This window comes from Camelina sativa, chromosome 17 (genome assembly GCF_030686135.1).
Source record: "Camelina sativa cultivar CO46 ecotype springtype chromosome 17, ASM3068613v1".
NCBI classification, from domain to species: domain Eukaryota; kingdom Viridiplantae; phylum Streptophyta; class Magnoliopsida; order Brassicales; family Brassicaceae; genus Camelina; species Camelina sativa.
In genome coordinates, this window is record NC_141896.1 from 18,311,473 (window position 1) to 18,324,096 (window position 12,624).

The 12,624-nt window shown below is 36.8% G+C and overlaps 1 protein-coding gene and 1 pseudogene across 3 annotated transcripts; one reads left to right on the top strand and one right to left on the bottom strand.

Moving 5' to 3' along the window:
• The first annotated feature begins 511 nt into the window (after positions 1 to 511).
• LOC104759464 (ABC transporter B family member 14) lies at positions 512 to 5,336 on the top strand. 2 transcript variants are annotated; one of them, XM_087493839.1, is made up of 9 exons: positions 512 to 902; positions 999 to 1,053; positions 1,151 to 1,326; positions 1,479 to 1,607; positions 1,806 to 2,065; positions 2,144 to 2,684; positions 2,813 to 3,578; positions 3,661 to 3,902; positions 3,982 to 5,336. In XM_087493839.1, exons 1-9 carry the CDS (start codon positions 624 to 626, stop codon positions 5,185 to 5,187), a joined length of 3,654 nt encoding a protein of 1,217 aa, XP_087349965.1. In that variant the 5' UTR covers positions 512 to 623; the 3' UTR covers positions 5,188 to 5,336. The 2 variants fall into 2 exon arrangements, with proteins under 2 accessions (XP_087349965.1, XP_087349964.1); XM_087493838.1 differs by having other exon boundaries at positions 537 to 902; positions 1,407 to 1,607.
• Positions 5,302 to 7,930, bottom strand: LOC104759465 (putative pentatricopeptide repeat-containing protein At1g28020; annotated as a pseudogene). The gene is made up of 3 exons (XR_015585714.1): positions 7,554 to 7,930; positions 6,472 to 7,465; positions 5,302 to 6,359 (listed from the first exon to the last, which is right to left on the bottom strand). The product of XR_015585714.1 is annotated as a putative pentatricopeptide repeat-containing protein At1g28020 (transcript).
• Between the last annotated feature and the right edge of the window lie 4,694 nt (positions 7,931 to 12,624).

The window sequence follows — 12,624 nt, forward strand, 5'->3', positions numbered from 1 at the left end:
TAATAATATCTGTACATTTATGATTATGCATGTATATAATGACTAAGTTTTCCACGTCAAAAATAGAAGAACCGATCGACGTATAGCTAATAATTAAAATATATATATTTTAGTGTCAATGTTTTAATAATAATACATTACCAAAAATCGATGTTCGAGGACTCGAGGTGATCACATGGAGCTGAACCATAAATGAAATCAAGTTACAAGTAATAACTTACACTCTTGTAAACAAAAGTAGGATTATTGTACTCACAAAGAAGCTTTGTTTTAAAAATACTCGCGAGTCAGAGTCGTATAAAAAGAAACTTAAAACTATAAACATATAGTAAGTATGAACTTGTTATGACTGCATAATAAATGTATACAGTTTCTAAAAAAGATACGACGAACCCCTTATGGTCCACTTACGGCCGGGGCGGATCTGGCTTTTACTGAGTTGTCAAAAATTAGTTAGAAAGATGGTGATATTAAATGAGCGAGGGAAGTGAACTTAGTTTATATTTCCCATGCATTTTAGTACCCTTTTTTTTTTTGCCACATGCCAAACACTTCTAAATCCCTTCTCTGCTCATCTACGCTCCCAAGTTTCTCTCTGTTTCTAGTCACTGCGTTAAGTCGCAATGGATAACATAGAACCATCCTCTAATGGATATATTCAGGGTGAGACGACGGAAACAAAGATGGAGGAGAAGAAAAAGATGAAGAAGGAATCAGTTTCATTGATGGGCTTGTTTGGTGCAGCAGATCATGTTGATTGTTTTTTGATGTTCCTAGGCGGTTTAGGCACTTGTATTCATGGCGGTACGCTTCCACTCTTCTTCGTGTTCTTCGGTGGAATGCTAGATTCTCTTGGAAGTCTTTCTACAGATCCTAAAGCCATATCTTCCCGCGTTTCACAGGTTTCTTCAGAATTAATTAACCGCTAATATTCTCTCTTTCTCTCCCTCTTGAATTTTGCTTTACACTTTTATTATTATTTTTTTTTCTTGTTCAAGAATGCTCTGTACTTGGTCTACCTAGGATTGTTCAATTTGGTATCAGCATGGATCGGTACGTGTCTAGCTACGTTGATCTGTTTTTTTTTTGTTTCTTATAATGGTACTAAAAACTGTTTTTCATATTTTAAATTGAAATGGTTTATTGGCAGGAGTTGCTTGCTGGATGCAAACAGGGGAAAGACAAACAGCACGATTGCGTATAAATTATCTCAAATCAATCTTAGCAAAAGATATTACTTTCTTCGATACGGAAACTAGAGATTCAAACTTCATATACCACATCTCAAGCGACGCAATCTTGGTTCAAGATGCAATTGGCGATAAGGTAACCCTTTTTAATAATTATAAGGACGAAAAAAAAACTTTGTAACTAGATGAAATGTTTTCTTGTTTTCTTTTTTTCAGACTGGCCATGTTTTGCGGTACTTATGTCAGTTCATTGCGGGATTTGTGATTGGTTTTTTGTCGGTATGGCAGCTAACGTTGCTCACGTTAGGAGTGGTTCCATTGATAGCAGTTGCAGGAGGAGGCTATGCTATAGTCATGTCTACAATTTCAGAGAAGAGTGAAACTGCTTATGCTGATGCAGGAAAAGTTGCGGAAGAGGTTTGTTTTAAAAACTAATATATGTGTTTACGTGTGAAAGAAGTTTTCACTAAAGAAAAGGAACCATAATAACTTTTCAGTTTTTTTCACAAAATATGTTTGTATGCCATGCTAAAAAATGAGAAATCAAAGCAAACATATTAAAATATCAGGATCCTTTTTTTATTCGGTTCTAAACACAATTCTATGGATTATCAGGTCATGTCACAGGTGAGAACAGTGTATGCATTTGTAGGAGAAGAGAAAGCTGTAAAATCTTACTCAAATTCTCTCAAGAAAGCTTTAAAACTCAGTAAAAAGAGCGGTTTTGCTAAAGGTTTAGGAGTTGGATTAACATATAGCCTCTTGTTCTTTGCTTGGGCATTGCTTTTTTGGTATGCAAGTCTTCTTGTACGCCACGGCAAAACCAGCGGAGCAAAAGCCTTCACAACAATCCTCAATGTCATTTACAGTGGATTGTAAGTTCAAAACATCCCAGAGTTTTTCTTGATATATCATCAACTTGCATTATACATATCATTTTCTTACAATTGCAGTGCCTTAGGTCAAGCTGTGCCTAGCTTATCTGCAATTTCCAAAGGCAGAGTTGCTGCTGCAAATATTTTTAGAATGATAGGAAACAACAATTTTGAAAGCTCTGAAAGATTAGACAATGGGACAACATTGGAAAATGTAGCTGGGAAAATTGAATTTCATCAAGTATCTTTTGCATACCCTTCCAGACCAAACATGGTTTTTGATAATCTTAGTTTCACAATATGTCCATGCAAGACTTTTGCATTTGTCGGTCCTAGTGGTTCAGGGAAAAGCACAATCATATCAATGGTGCAACGGTTCTATGAACCTAACTCAGGGGAGATTCTACTGGATGGAAATGACATCAAGAGCCTGAAGCTGAAATGGTTGAGAGAACAGATGGGATTAGTGAGTCAAGAACCAGCATTATTCGCCACAACCATAGCTTCCAACATTCTTCTTGGTAAAGAGAATGCAAGTATGGTTCAGATTGTAGAAGCTGCAAAAGCAGCCAACGCAGATTCTTTCATTAAATCATTACCTAATGGTTACAGTACTCAGGTAAATTATCTGTCTTTTCATAATCATTACCTAATGGTTACAGTACTCAGGTAAATTATCTAATTTTTCATAACCATATCTTCTCATATTTTTTCTTTATTTAATTATTGGTCGAACCATTCATATAGGTTGGAGAAGGAGGGACTCAACTCTCAGGAGGACAAAAACAGAGGATTGCAATTGCTCGAGCAGTTCTAAGAAATCCAAAGATATTACTTTTAGATGAAGCAACAAGCGCTCTTGATGCCGAATCAGAGAAGATTGTTCAGCAAGCACTTGACACTGTCATGGAAAAAAGAACTACAATCGTCGTTGCACATAGATTATCCACCATACGAAATGTTGACAAGATTCTTGTATTGAGAGATGGTCAGGTTATGGAAACCGGAAGCCACTCAGAACTGATATCAAGAGGAGGACATTATGCAACTCTTGTGAAATGTCAAGACACAGAACCTCAAGAAAACTTGAGATCAGTCATGTCTGAATCTTGTAGATCTCAAGCTGGATCTTTTAGCTCAAGAAGGACTTCTAGCTTTAGGGAAGACCACGAGAAGACTGATAAAAATTCAAATGGTGGAGATATAAGTTCGTCTTCAATGATATGGGAACTTATAAAGCTGAACGCTCCAGAATGGCTTTATGCATTACTTGGCTCAATTGGTGCAGTTTTTGCTGGATCACTACCGGCATTGTTCTCCATGGGGCTTGCTTATGTGTTAACCACGTTTTATTCACCTTTTCCTAGTCTGATCAAGCACGAAGTCGAAAAGGTAATTATTATCTTTGTTGGAACTGGAATATTAACAACTCCTATATATCTCCTCCAACATTACTTCTATACACTTATGGGAGAGCGTCTTACTTCTAGGGTTCGCTTATCCTTGTTCTCAGGTAAACAAAAACATTTTAAACTTCTTTGTTTTTAGATCGATTTGAATACATACGTTTATATATCTTGTTACAATAATTTCAGCGATTCTTTTGAATGAGATTGGGTGGTTTGATCTGGACGAGAACAACACTGGCTCACTCACTTCAATCTTATCTGCTGATGCAACTTTGGTGAGGAGTGCTATAGCGGATCGTCTCTCGACAATAGTCCAGAACATATCTCTTACAGTCACAGCCTTAGCACTTGCTTTTTTCTACAGTTGGCGTGTTGCAGCCGTAGTAACTGCTTGTTTCCCTCTTCTCATTGCCGCTTCACTTACTGAGGTAACTCAAAACCAAAGATCCTGTTTCAACCATATTTTGAATTTTGAAACCAAATAAGCTTACACGTTGTGTTTCACAGCAATTGTTTCTAAAAGGCTTTGGAGGAGATTACACAAGGGCTTACTCTAGAGCAACTTCATTGGCGCGTGAAGCGATTGTGAATATAAGAACTGTAGCTGCGTTTGGTGCTGAAAAGCAAATCTCAGAACAGTTTACTTGTGAGCTAAGCAAACCCACCAAGAATGCCTTACTCAAAGGTCATATCTCTGGATTTGGATACGGTTTATCTCAATGTCTTGCCTACTGTTCCTACGCACTTGGTCTCTGGTACATTTCAGTTTTGATTCAGCGGAAGGAGACAAACTTTGAGGATAGTATCAAATCTTTCATGGTATTGCTCGTTACAGCTTACTCGGTAGCAGAAACGCTTGCGTTGACCCCAGATATCGTGAAGGGCACTCAAGCACTCGGTTCTGTTTTTAGGGTACTACATAGAGAGAGTGAAATACCCCCAGACCAGCCAAACTCAAGATTGGTCTCTCAGGTCAAAGGAGATATAGAGTTTAGAAACGTGAGCTTTGCGTATCCAACGAGACCTGAAATCGCCATTTTCCAAAATCTTAATCTCCGGGTTTCAGCTGGGAAGAGTCTTGCTGTCGTCGGACCTAGTGGTTCAGGAAAAAGCACAGTGATCGGACTCATCATGAGATTCTACGATACGACAAGCGGAAAACTTTGTATCGATGGGCAAGATATTAAAACTATAAACCTACGTAGCTTGCGCAAGAAGATAGCGTTAGTCCAGCAAGAACCAGCTCTGTTTTCAACAACAATACACGAAAACATCAAGTATGGGAACGAGAACGCGTCGGAGGCAGAGATCATTGAAGCCGCAAAAGCCGCGAATGCGCACGAGTTCATAATCAAGATGGAAGAAGGATACAAGACGCACGTGGGTGATAAGGGAGTGCAGTTATCAGGTGGTCAGAAACAAAGAGTGGCTATCGCGAGGGCAGTTTTAAAGGATCCTTCAATGCTTCTCCTTGATGAGGCAACGAGTGCTTTGGACACGAGCTCAGAGAAACTGGTCCAGGAGGCACTAGAGAAGCTGATGAAGGGACGAACAACGGTGTTAGTGGCTCACAGGCTCTCAACTATAAGAAAAGCAGACATGATTGTTGTGTTGCATAAGGGAAGAGTTGTGGAGAAAGGAAGTCATAGAGAGCTTGTTTCCAAATCTGATGGGGTTTATAAGCAATTGACTAGTCTTCAAGCAGTGGTGTGACTGATATATCATCGTTGAAGTTTCTTTTTTTTTTTTTTTTTTTGTAATTCAAATTTATACGAATACTTATGACTTTGTTGTTTTGATAGATTACAAACCCAAAATTTAATCTACATAATAATGAAATACCCGTAAACTATCATTAAGAATTCTTGGTTCACAATATATCTAAAAATGGAAAATCCATGTCTTTTTATCTACTAGTATCTATGTCTACGACTTTCTAAGTCTAACCATAAGAACACTAAAAAAACCACACAAATAACAAAATTTGTCACTACCTTGATTGTAAAATCTTTCAACATCCTTAAATGCATCATAATCCTCTTCTTGCTAATCGACTGTAACATTTCCTCAACCTTCAATGCGTTCCCTTCGGTACAAAACCGAGAAATCAGCAAACCCGGTATTCTCACATCCATCTTCGGTGCACTCGGTTCCCACTCTCCATATACCTTCTCTGCTCCTTGTACATCGTCCAGCTTTAACAAAGTGCTAATCACAATTCGATATCCATCGTCGTCTATATTCAACGGAGTGCTTAACATATTATTAGCCTTCTCAGCCTCCTTTTTTTCTTCCTCCTTCTTCCTCTTATATCTGTCCCAAAGAAGGTGCACCTCTCTTTTACACCCGGCTACATCACCATACATCTCTATCGCTTTCTTTATTGAACCGGCTTTAGCGTAGGCCTTTGCCATTGCAACCACTGTGCCGCTATCTAGCTTGATTCCATCTCCTCTACCCCACTGTCTCATAAACATTTCCATTTCTTCTACCTTTGATTCAGCCGCGTATATCTTTAAAACGTTGTTCACCATGAGACTATCAGGATCGACGTTGTTCTCCTCCATCTCACGAAGAATCTCCTCCACCATATTTGACTGCTTGTGGAGAGAGAGAATCAAGCTGAATGGTGAAGGTTTCAAGAGGAACCCGAGCTCTCTCATCTTCTTGAAAGTGGTCATGGCTTTAGCCATGTTTTTGTCTGATTTCGCGTAAGAGCTTAAGAGAGCTATGTAGACAGAGTAATCCTTCATGTTCTCAGGGATGTTTTCAAAGTACTTCTCTGCTTCTTCCAAACCCAACACATTCTCGGTCAAGTAAAGACGAGCTGCATAATCTTCCGAATAAAGACTACAAACTCGTTTTTCACCAATCCACTCTAAAACCTAACAGTTGAAAACAAGCCTTATTGTCAAAGTAATGCACCGTACCGTACGTGAACGTCAACAATATTAGTTTGATTTGAAATATTAAAATAAAGTTATAATGAATAAAAACCTGAAGCGCTTTTGAAAACTGATTGGAATCATGGAGATTCTTAATGAGGCATTTGAGATCAGACTGTTTCATTTGATGTCCCCATTGCTCCAAAAGTGGAGTGATAGGTTATTCATTCTTCTGTCCTTTACGGATTTACTGCTCATGAGTTTCTCAGCCAACTCTGTCATTCCCCTGTCTCGATAACCAGAGGCTAACATAGTCGGGATTCGGATATCAAACTCAAGTGGCAAAGATTCCCACACTTTGTAAATCTTCTCCGCCTCGACAATATCATCCACCTTTATGAGAGAACGTATCACAGTTCGGTAACCATCGTTATCACGATGTCCTATGTTCTTCTTGTAAAGGTTCCATATACGTAAAACCTCTTCTTTCTCTCCAGCTTCACCATACAGCTTCATGAGATGGTCGTAAGCTGATTTTAAAGACTTTTTATCCACCAATTTCTCGGTTAAACGCAGCATTTTTATAGCCTTCCCACTTGAACGGGCTCGTACGTAAGCCTTTGCCATGTCAAGAGTTGTAAGCCACTCGAGTTTTATCCCATGAACGGCTTCCCATTTATTCAAAAACTTCTCCATCGCGGTTACGTCACACACAGCTGAGTATAGCTTCAACACGTTGTTTACTGTGACACTGTCGGGCTCGACGTCGTTACCTTTCATCTCACGCAAAAGCTCCTCGACTTTATCTCGATCTTTTAGTGTACAATAGAGAGATATCATTGCATTGAAAGGATAAGGTCTTAAGAGAAGACCTAACTCCCTCATTTTAAGGACGTGGCTTCAGCTTTACACAGGGTTTTCTCTGATCTTGCGTACGAGTTTAAGAGAGTGGTGTAGACAGAGTCGTCTCTAGCGTTCTTTGGAATACTTTCAAAGAACTTTTCTGCTTCTTCTAAGCCTACAACATTCTCTATGAGATGAAGCCGAGCTGCAAAATCTTCTGGGATTAGATTGCAGATCTTTTCTTTACTCATCCACTCTGATACCTAATAACATCACCGTAAGACATCAACTCCAACACCTATAATAAGAGATGGAGAAACCGAATCGGGGGAAAAGGGGGAGAATAAAAACCTGAAGGGCTTGGTGAGATTGGTTGGAATCTCGAAGCTTCTTGATGATGACTCTCACATGCGAAGGGTTCACTTGATTCCCCTGTTGCCGCCAGTGTTCAAGCACCGGAAGGATTTGTGCATTTCGATAGAGAGCATCCGGGATACGGTGCTGCAATGTTTGGCTCGCTGCTGCTGTGGGAGATGATGATAGGGTTCCGAAGGAGCGAATGCCGTAACGCGTTGCGTGTTGTAGAAGAATTCTCATCATGCTCAAGTTGGAAGGAGAAGATACAAGGATCGGAGAACCTAGCTAGCTAGGGTTTTTGTGCCGCGTCTTCTTTATTGGATACTAAAATTTTCATTAATTAATTTTAGGAGATATTGGTAGAATATTTAACGCTGGTGTGTGGTTTCCTATTGTTTAGGCTTGTATAGCAAGCTTTTATTTTGGCTGAAAAAAAAAGAAGCAAGCTTTTATTTTGTTTAATCTTGTTAGAGAAAATAAAAAAAATCACCTAAGATTGTAAGCATTTCATGACAGATGAACATGTCCGATAACAGTTCTACACGTAACTATCCATTAATTAAGTATAAATTAGTACAATATACAGTAAAACCTCTATAAATTAGCGATATTGGACTCTGACATTTTATTAATTTATAGTGATATTGATTTATCTATTAATTAATAATAATTATTTTATAGTATAAATTAATTATTAATTTATAGATATATACTTTAATTGTTTAAATTTTTTAAAATTATGAATTGAGATAATTTTAGCAAAAGAAGGTTAGCTTAAGGATGTTATCAGTTTAGAATTGAATTTGTAATATTTAGAAAACATTATTGACAATAAATTACATATAATCTATAAAACTATCAAAATAAAAATTGTGCATATGTAGAAATTGAAAACTTTAAAAAAACTTAGCTATATTTATGACATGTTATAAAATATTATCTATTATAGGTTTGAAATTACAGCATAATAATTATTTATAGATATGAGTTTTAGAAGAAAATTCAAAATTTTAAAGCATACATATATCAACATATATATATATATATATATTAACATAATTATTAATTTATGATATTTTTGGGACCATATTTTACATCAGAATTTCAAAAAAGTTATTATCTTATTATCTTATCAAATTTTGATATTTTTTACAAACTTGGGACAAACAAAATTTATTAATTTATAGTGTTTATTAATTTATAGAGTATTAGTTTATAGAGGTTTTACTGTATAAACACATTAATTTATCAACATATAAACACACATAACACTAGATAAGGCCGGCGTTATTACGCAGGTAAATTTTTTTAAACAATTATTGAGAATAATTAAGTAGTAATATACATGTCTTTAGATTTTATCTTGTAATATCTTAATATTGAATATGAAACTCTCATATTTCATTTTAATACCCTCTGAGTTCCATTATATAAGAGTTTTACGGCTTTTTTTGCACTACTGTATAATATTTTTTCAAATTTTTATGTATAAATTTTATTAATATAATAATTTATGACTATTTGAAGTATGCAATATATTTTTCTATTGGCTGAAGTTTTATAGATAACATAATATTTATTGTTTATTCATCTTTGTGTTTTTACTCAAAAACTCTTATAGGAGAGTAAGTACCATTTAAATATCTATATCATCGTAATAAACCATATTTTAAGTTTAATTATATATTTCATATTAATGCATAGAACTAAATATTTTATATCAAACATAATTAATACATCATATCAAATCAATATATATATACATTTTTGGAGACAACTATGAAATAAATCCTGAAGTTTAGTACTATTTACAGGGAATGTCATTGACATTAAATATTTTTAATTTATAAAATTAAATAAAAATTAAAGACAATATTTTGCACAACCAAGATTTCTTAAAATTAAGAGATTTTGAAGATATTAATACTCTCTTTAAAATCTCTAACTCCACCTTTTTAGAAACAACTTACCCATATCTATACTAGTATTTTTGCAGCAGTTTTTGCTCAAAAATACTAATAAGGAAAGTTTTTGCAATTAATGCTACTAATGCAATTAATTTTGTCCCTCTAGCAATTTTATATGGACCTCTTGATAATTTATAATTTAAGGGCCTCCATTTATTTAAGTTGTAGACAAAACGATGTCCAAAATTTCATAGGACCCGCGAAAATATACTTTTTTGCTAATAATCTAGACAAAATTTCCGGAAAATAAATTTGTAGAAAAAATTTCCGGAAAATTACATTGAAATAACTATGACATTAATGATATTCTCAATTGCCAAAATGATTTTGAATACAAATGAGTAGACCCTTGATTTATCAGGCATTCAAACTTTAAAAACTTTTATTTGGTTTACTCTGGTTCTTTATTTTAAAGATTTTTAAAAGTTTAAATATGAAAAATATTTAAAACTTTTTAAAAGTTAAATATGATAAATATTATACCGTAGATACATAAGAAATATTAAAAATTAAGATGATATAGTGTGAGTTAAAATATCTCCAGACGCAGTTATATAGCGGGACAGATTTTATCGATATTTATATAAATTAAAAAATATCAGTAATTCGGTGTTACACGGGTAAAACATCATTTTATTATGTTGTTAACACTATCAGTATTAGAGAATAGACATATGTAATTAAATTTAAATAAATTTTATATAAAAAAATAATTTTTATTGCGGTATTAATTGGTTTATTTAACAGTTATTATATAATTATAACATATTTAACAAACAAATACAATTTATAATTTTAATATTTTAATTATAAATAATTTTGCTCTACGGTTGATATGTCTATATTTTGTCTCTCCTTAGCCTATTTTTATCATGCATTTAGCTAGGATAACTCATTGGTTTGCATCGTTTTCTGGTTCTTTCTATACACTTTGCACGTCTAGGTAGTTCTTGCATCATCCTTGCATACATGGTGCATTTTGGAGTATTTCAGGTATTTAGGAGATGTTGGAAGCCATTCTCGTCCGAGCCATTGTCACCATCTCTGTTTCGTCCGAGCCATTGTCACCATCTCCGTCTCGTCCGAGCCATTGTCACCATCTCCGTTTCGTCCGAGCCATTGTCACCATCTTCGTCTCGTCCGAGCCATTGTCACCATCTCTGTTTCGTCCGAGCCAGTGTCACCATCTCCGTCTCGTCCGAGCCATTGTCACCATCTCCGTTTTGTCCGAGCCATTGTCACCATCTGCGTTCCGTCCGAGCCATCCGTTCGAGCCATCCCACTCGAGTGGGATTTAGCTTTTGACGTCTTCATCAAAGTTGTAGGGAATTGAGTTATCTTTCCAACGCCGTTTATTTCAAGTCAATCGGAGGTGTGTTTCAAGAGTTATCATCGTTTTAGTGGATGCGTATACACCACGCTCGAGCCATGCTTCCCCGCCATGCACTCCAGCTTGTTTGATCGAGCCGTGCTTCCCAGCATCCGTCCGAGCCATGCTCCTCAGCCTTCCGTCCGAGCCATGATGACATTACATTCCATTCGACGCACACGGACTCGATCGCACATGTCGGGAAGAAAGACGTTTGTTCATCTTATTTTTATCTATCTTATTATGCTTGATTCAATGATTTCTGTTTTTGCATCCTTGACTATGATTTTCGGATCCGAGTAGTGTGTTAGTTCTTGAGGATGGGATAGATTAGGTAGAGGATCTTAGGATGTAGAGTGTTTAAGCTCTGATTGTATGATTCCCTTCTGGACTAGAGTTAGAATTACTAGTTTCTCTCTGATCAATTGGAACTAGGTTTGAGACATTTCCGCACCCAAAAGGTGTTTGATGAAATGTCTGACCAACTAGTGCCAGAGACTTACGTTCCTAGCCTAAGAGATTAGTTGTCTAGGATGTTTGTTGACGTGAATGAACTTGTTTGTCATGCCTGCTCGACCACGTTTCTCTAGCGAGAGCTAGGTATGGAAGTAGTTGAGTCTGAGTAGCTTTTGCCAAGAGATTGGATTAGCTAACTTGTGATGTTCATTGTTTAGGGATACCTTGCTTGTGGTATGTTAAACACTCCTTAGACTAGGATACTCCACCGACATCAATTACCCCATTCTCAGGACTTCTTTCTTTCTGATTTATATTACATTCCTGGAACTGTTTCGTTTGTTCATGCTTAGAATCGTTTGCGTTTTTATTCACTTTTGCTTCTTGTCATGCATTCTTGTTTCTAGTTCTGTGACTCACTTCCGTTTCGCATTTTGATCATTCTAGGACTGTTAGATAAAAACACTCTTTGAATTAGCTTAACTTGTGACATCTTGATTGCATTTTGAGTGATAGTAAACTTTCCCAACTGGATTGACACCTTAAGTACTACAACTACGTAAGGTTAATTGAACCTGCTAGGAGACACAAAAATCTTAGTATCAATTTGGCGACGTTGCCATTTGGGATTCTTTTTGCTACATTTAAGATTTCAAGTTTTGCAAGATTAAGTTCCGTTACACTTATCATTCCGAGTACTCACTTGTTTTGGTTTTCTGCTTATTTGTTTTGCATCTCAGGTTCCTGTTGATTGCAACCTTGCATGCACACCAGATCAAGAGGGCATCAGAATCTCCTTCCTGTGATCGACGAAATCAACCGGTTGCAACGCCCACGACAAGCTCGTCAACCCATTGAGCATCCCGCACACGTCACTATGGAACAACAGCATGAACCACATCAGGGACCGCGAAACATTGGTGCTGGGGATGCACCGAACACTCATACTCAACGTGCTGGAATCGTCCCTCCCGCCGTGCCGAACAACAACTTCGAGATCAAAAGTGGTCTGATCACCATGATCCAAGGAAACAAGTTTCACGGGTTGCCTATGGAGGATCCACTCGACCACTTGGACAAGTTCGACCGTCTTTGTGGTCTCACCAAGATCAACGGCGTTAGTGAGGATGGTTACAAGTTGCGCCTCTTCCCTTTCTCCCTAGGAGACAAGGCTCATCAATGGGAGAAAAACCTTCCCAAGGGATCAATCACGACCTGGGATGGTTGCAAGAAAGCATTCTTGGCCAAGTTTTTCTCCAACTATAGAACAGCA

Bases quoted from the DNA above. Each gene is read 5' to 3' on its own strand.
- LOC104759464 (XM_087493838.1), top strand. From the start codon at position 624: ATGGATAACATAGAACCATCCTCTAATGGATATATTCAGGGTGAGACG. The intron at 1,327-1,406 runs GTAACCCTTTTT...TCTTTTTTTCAG, and splicing joins AAGATGCAATTGGCGATAAG to ACTGGCCATGTTTTGCGGTA. The intron at 3,579-3,660 runs GTAAACAAAAAC...CAATAATTTCAG, and splicing joins TCGCTTATCCTTGTTCTCAG to CGATTCTTTTGAATGAGATT.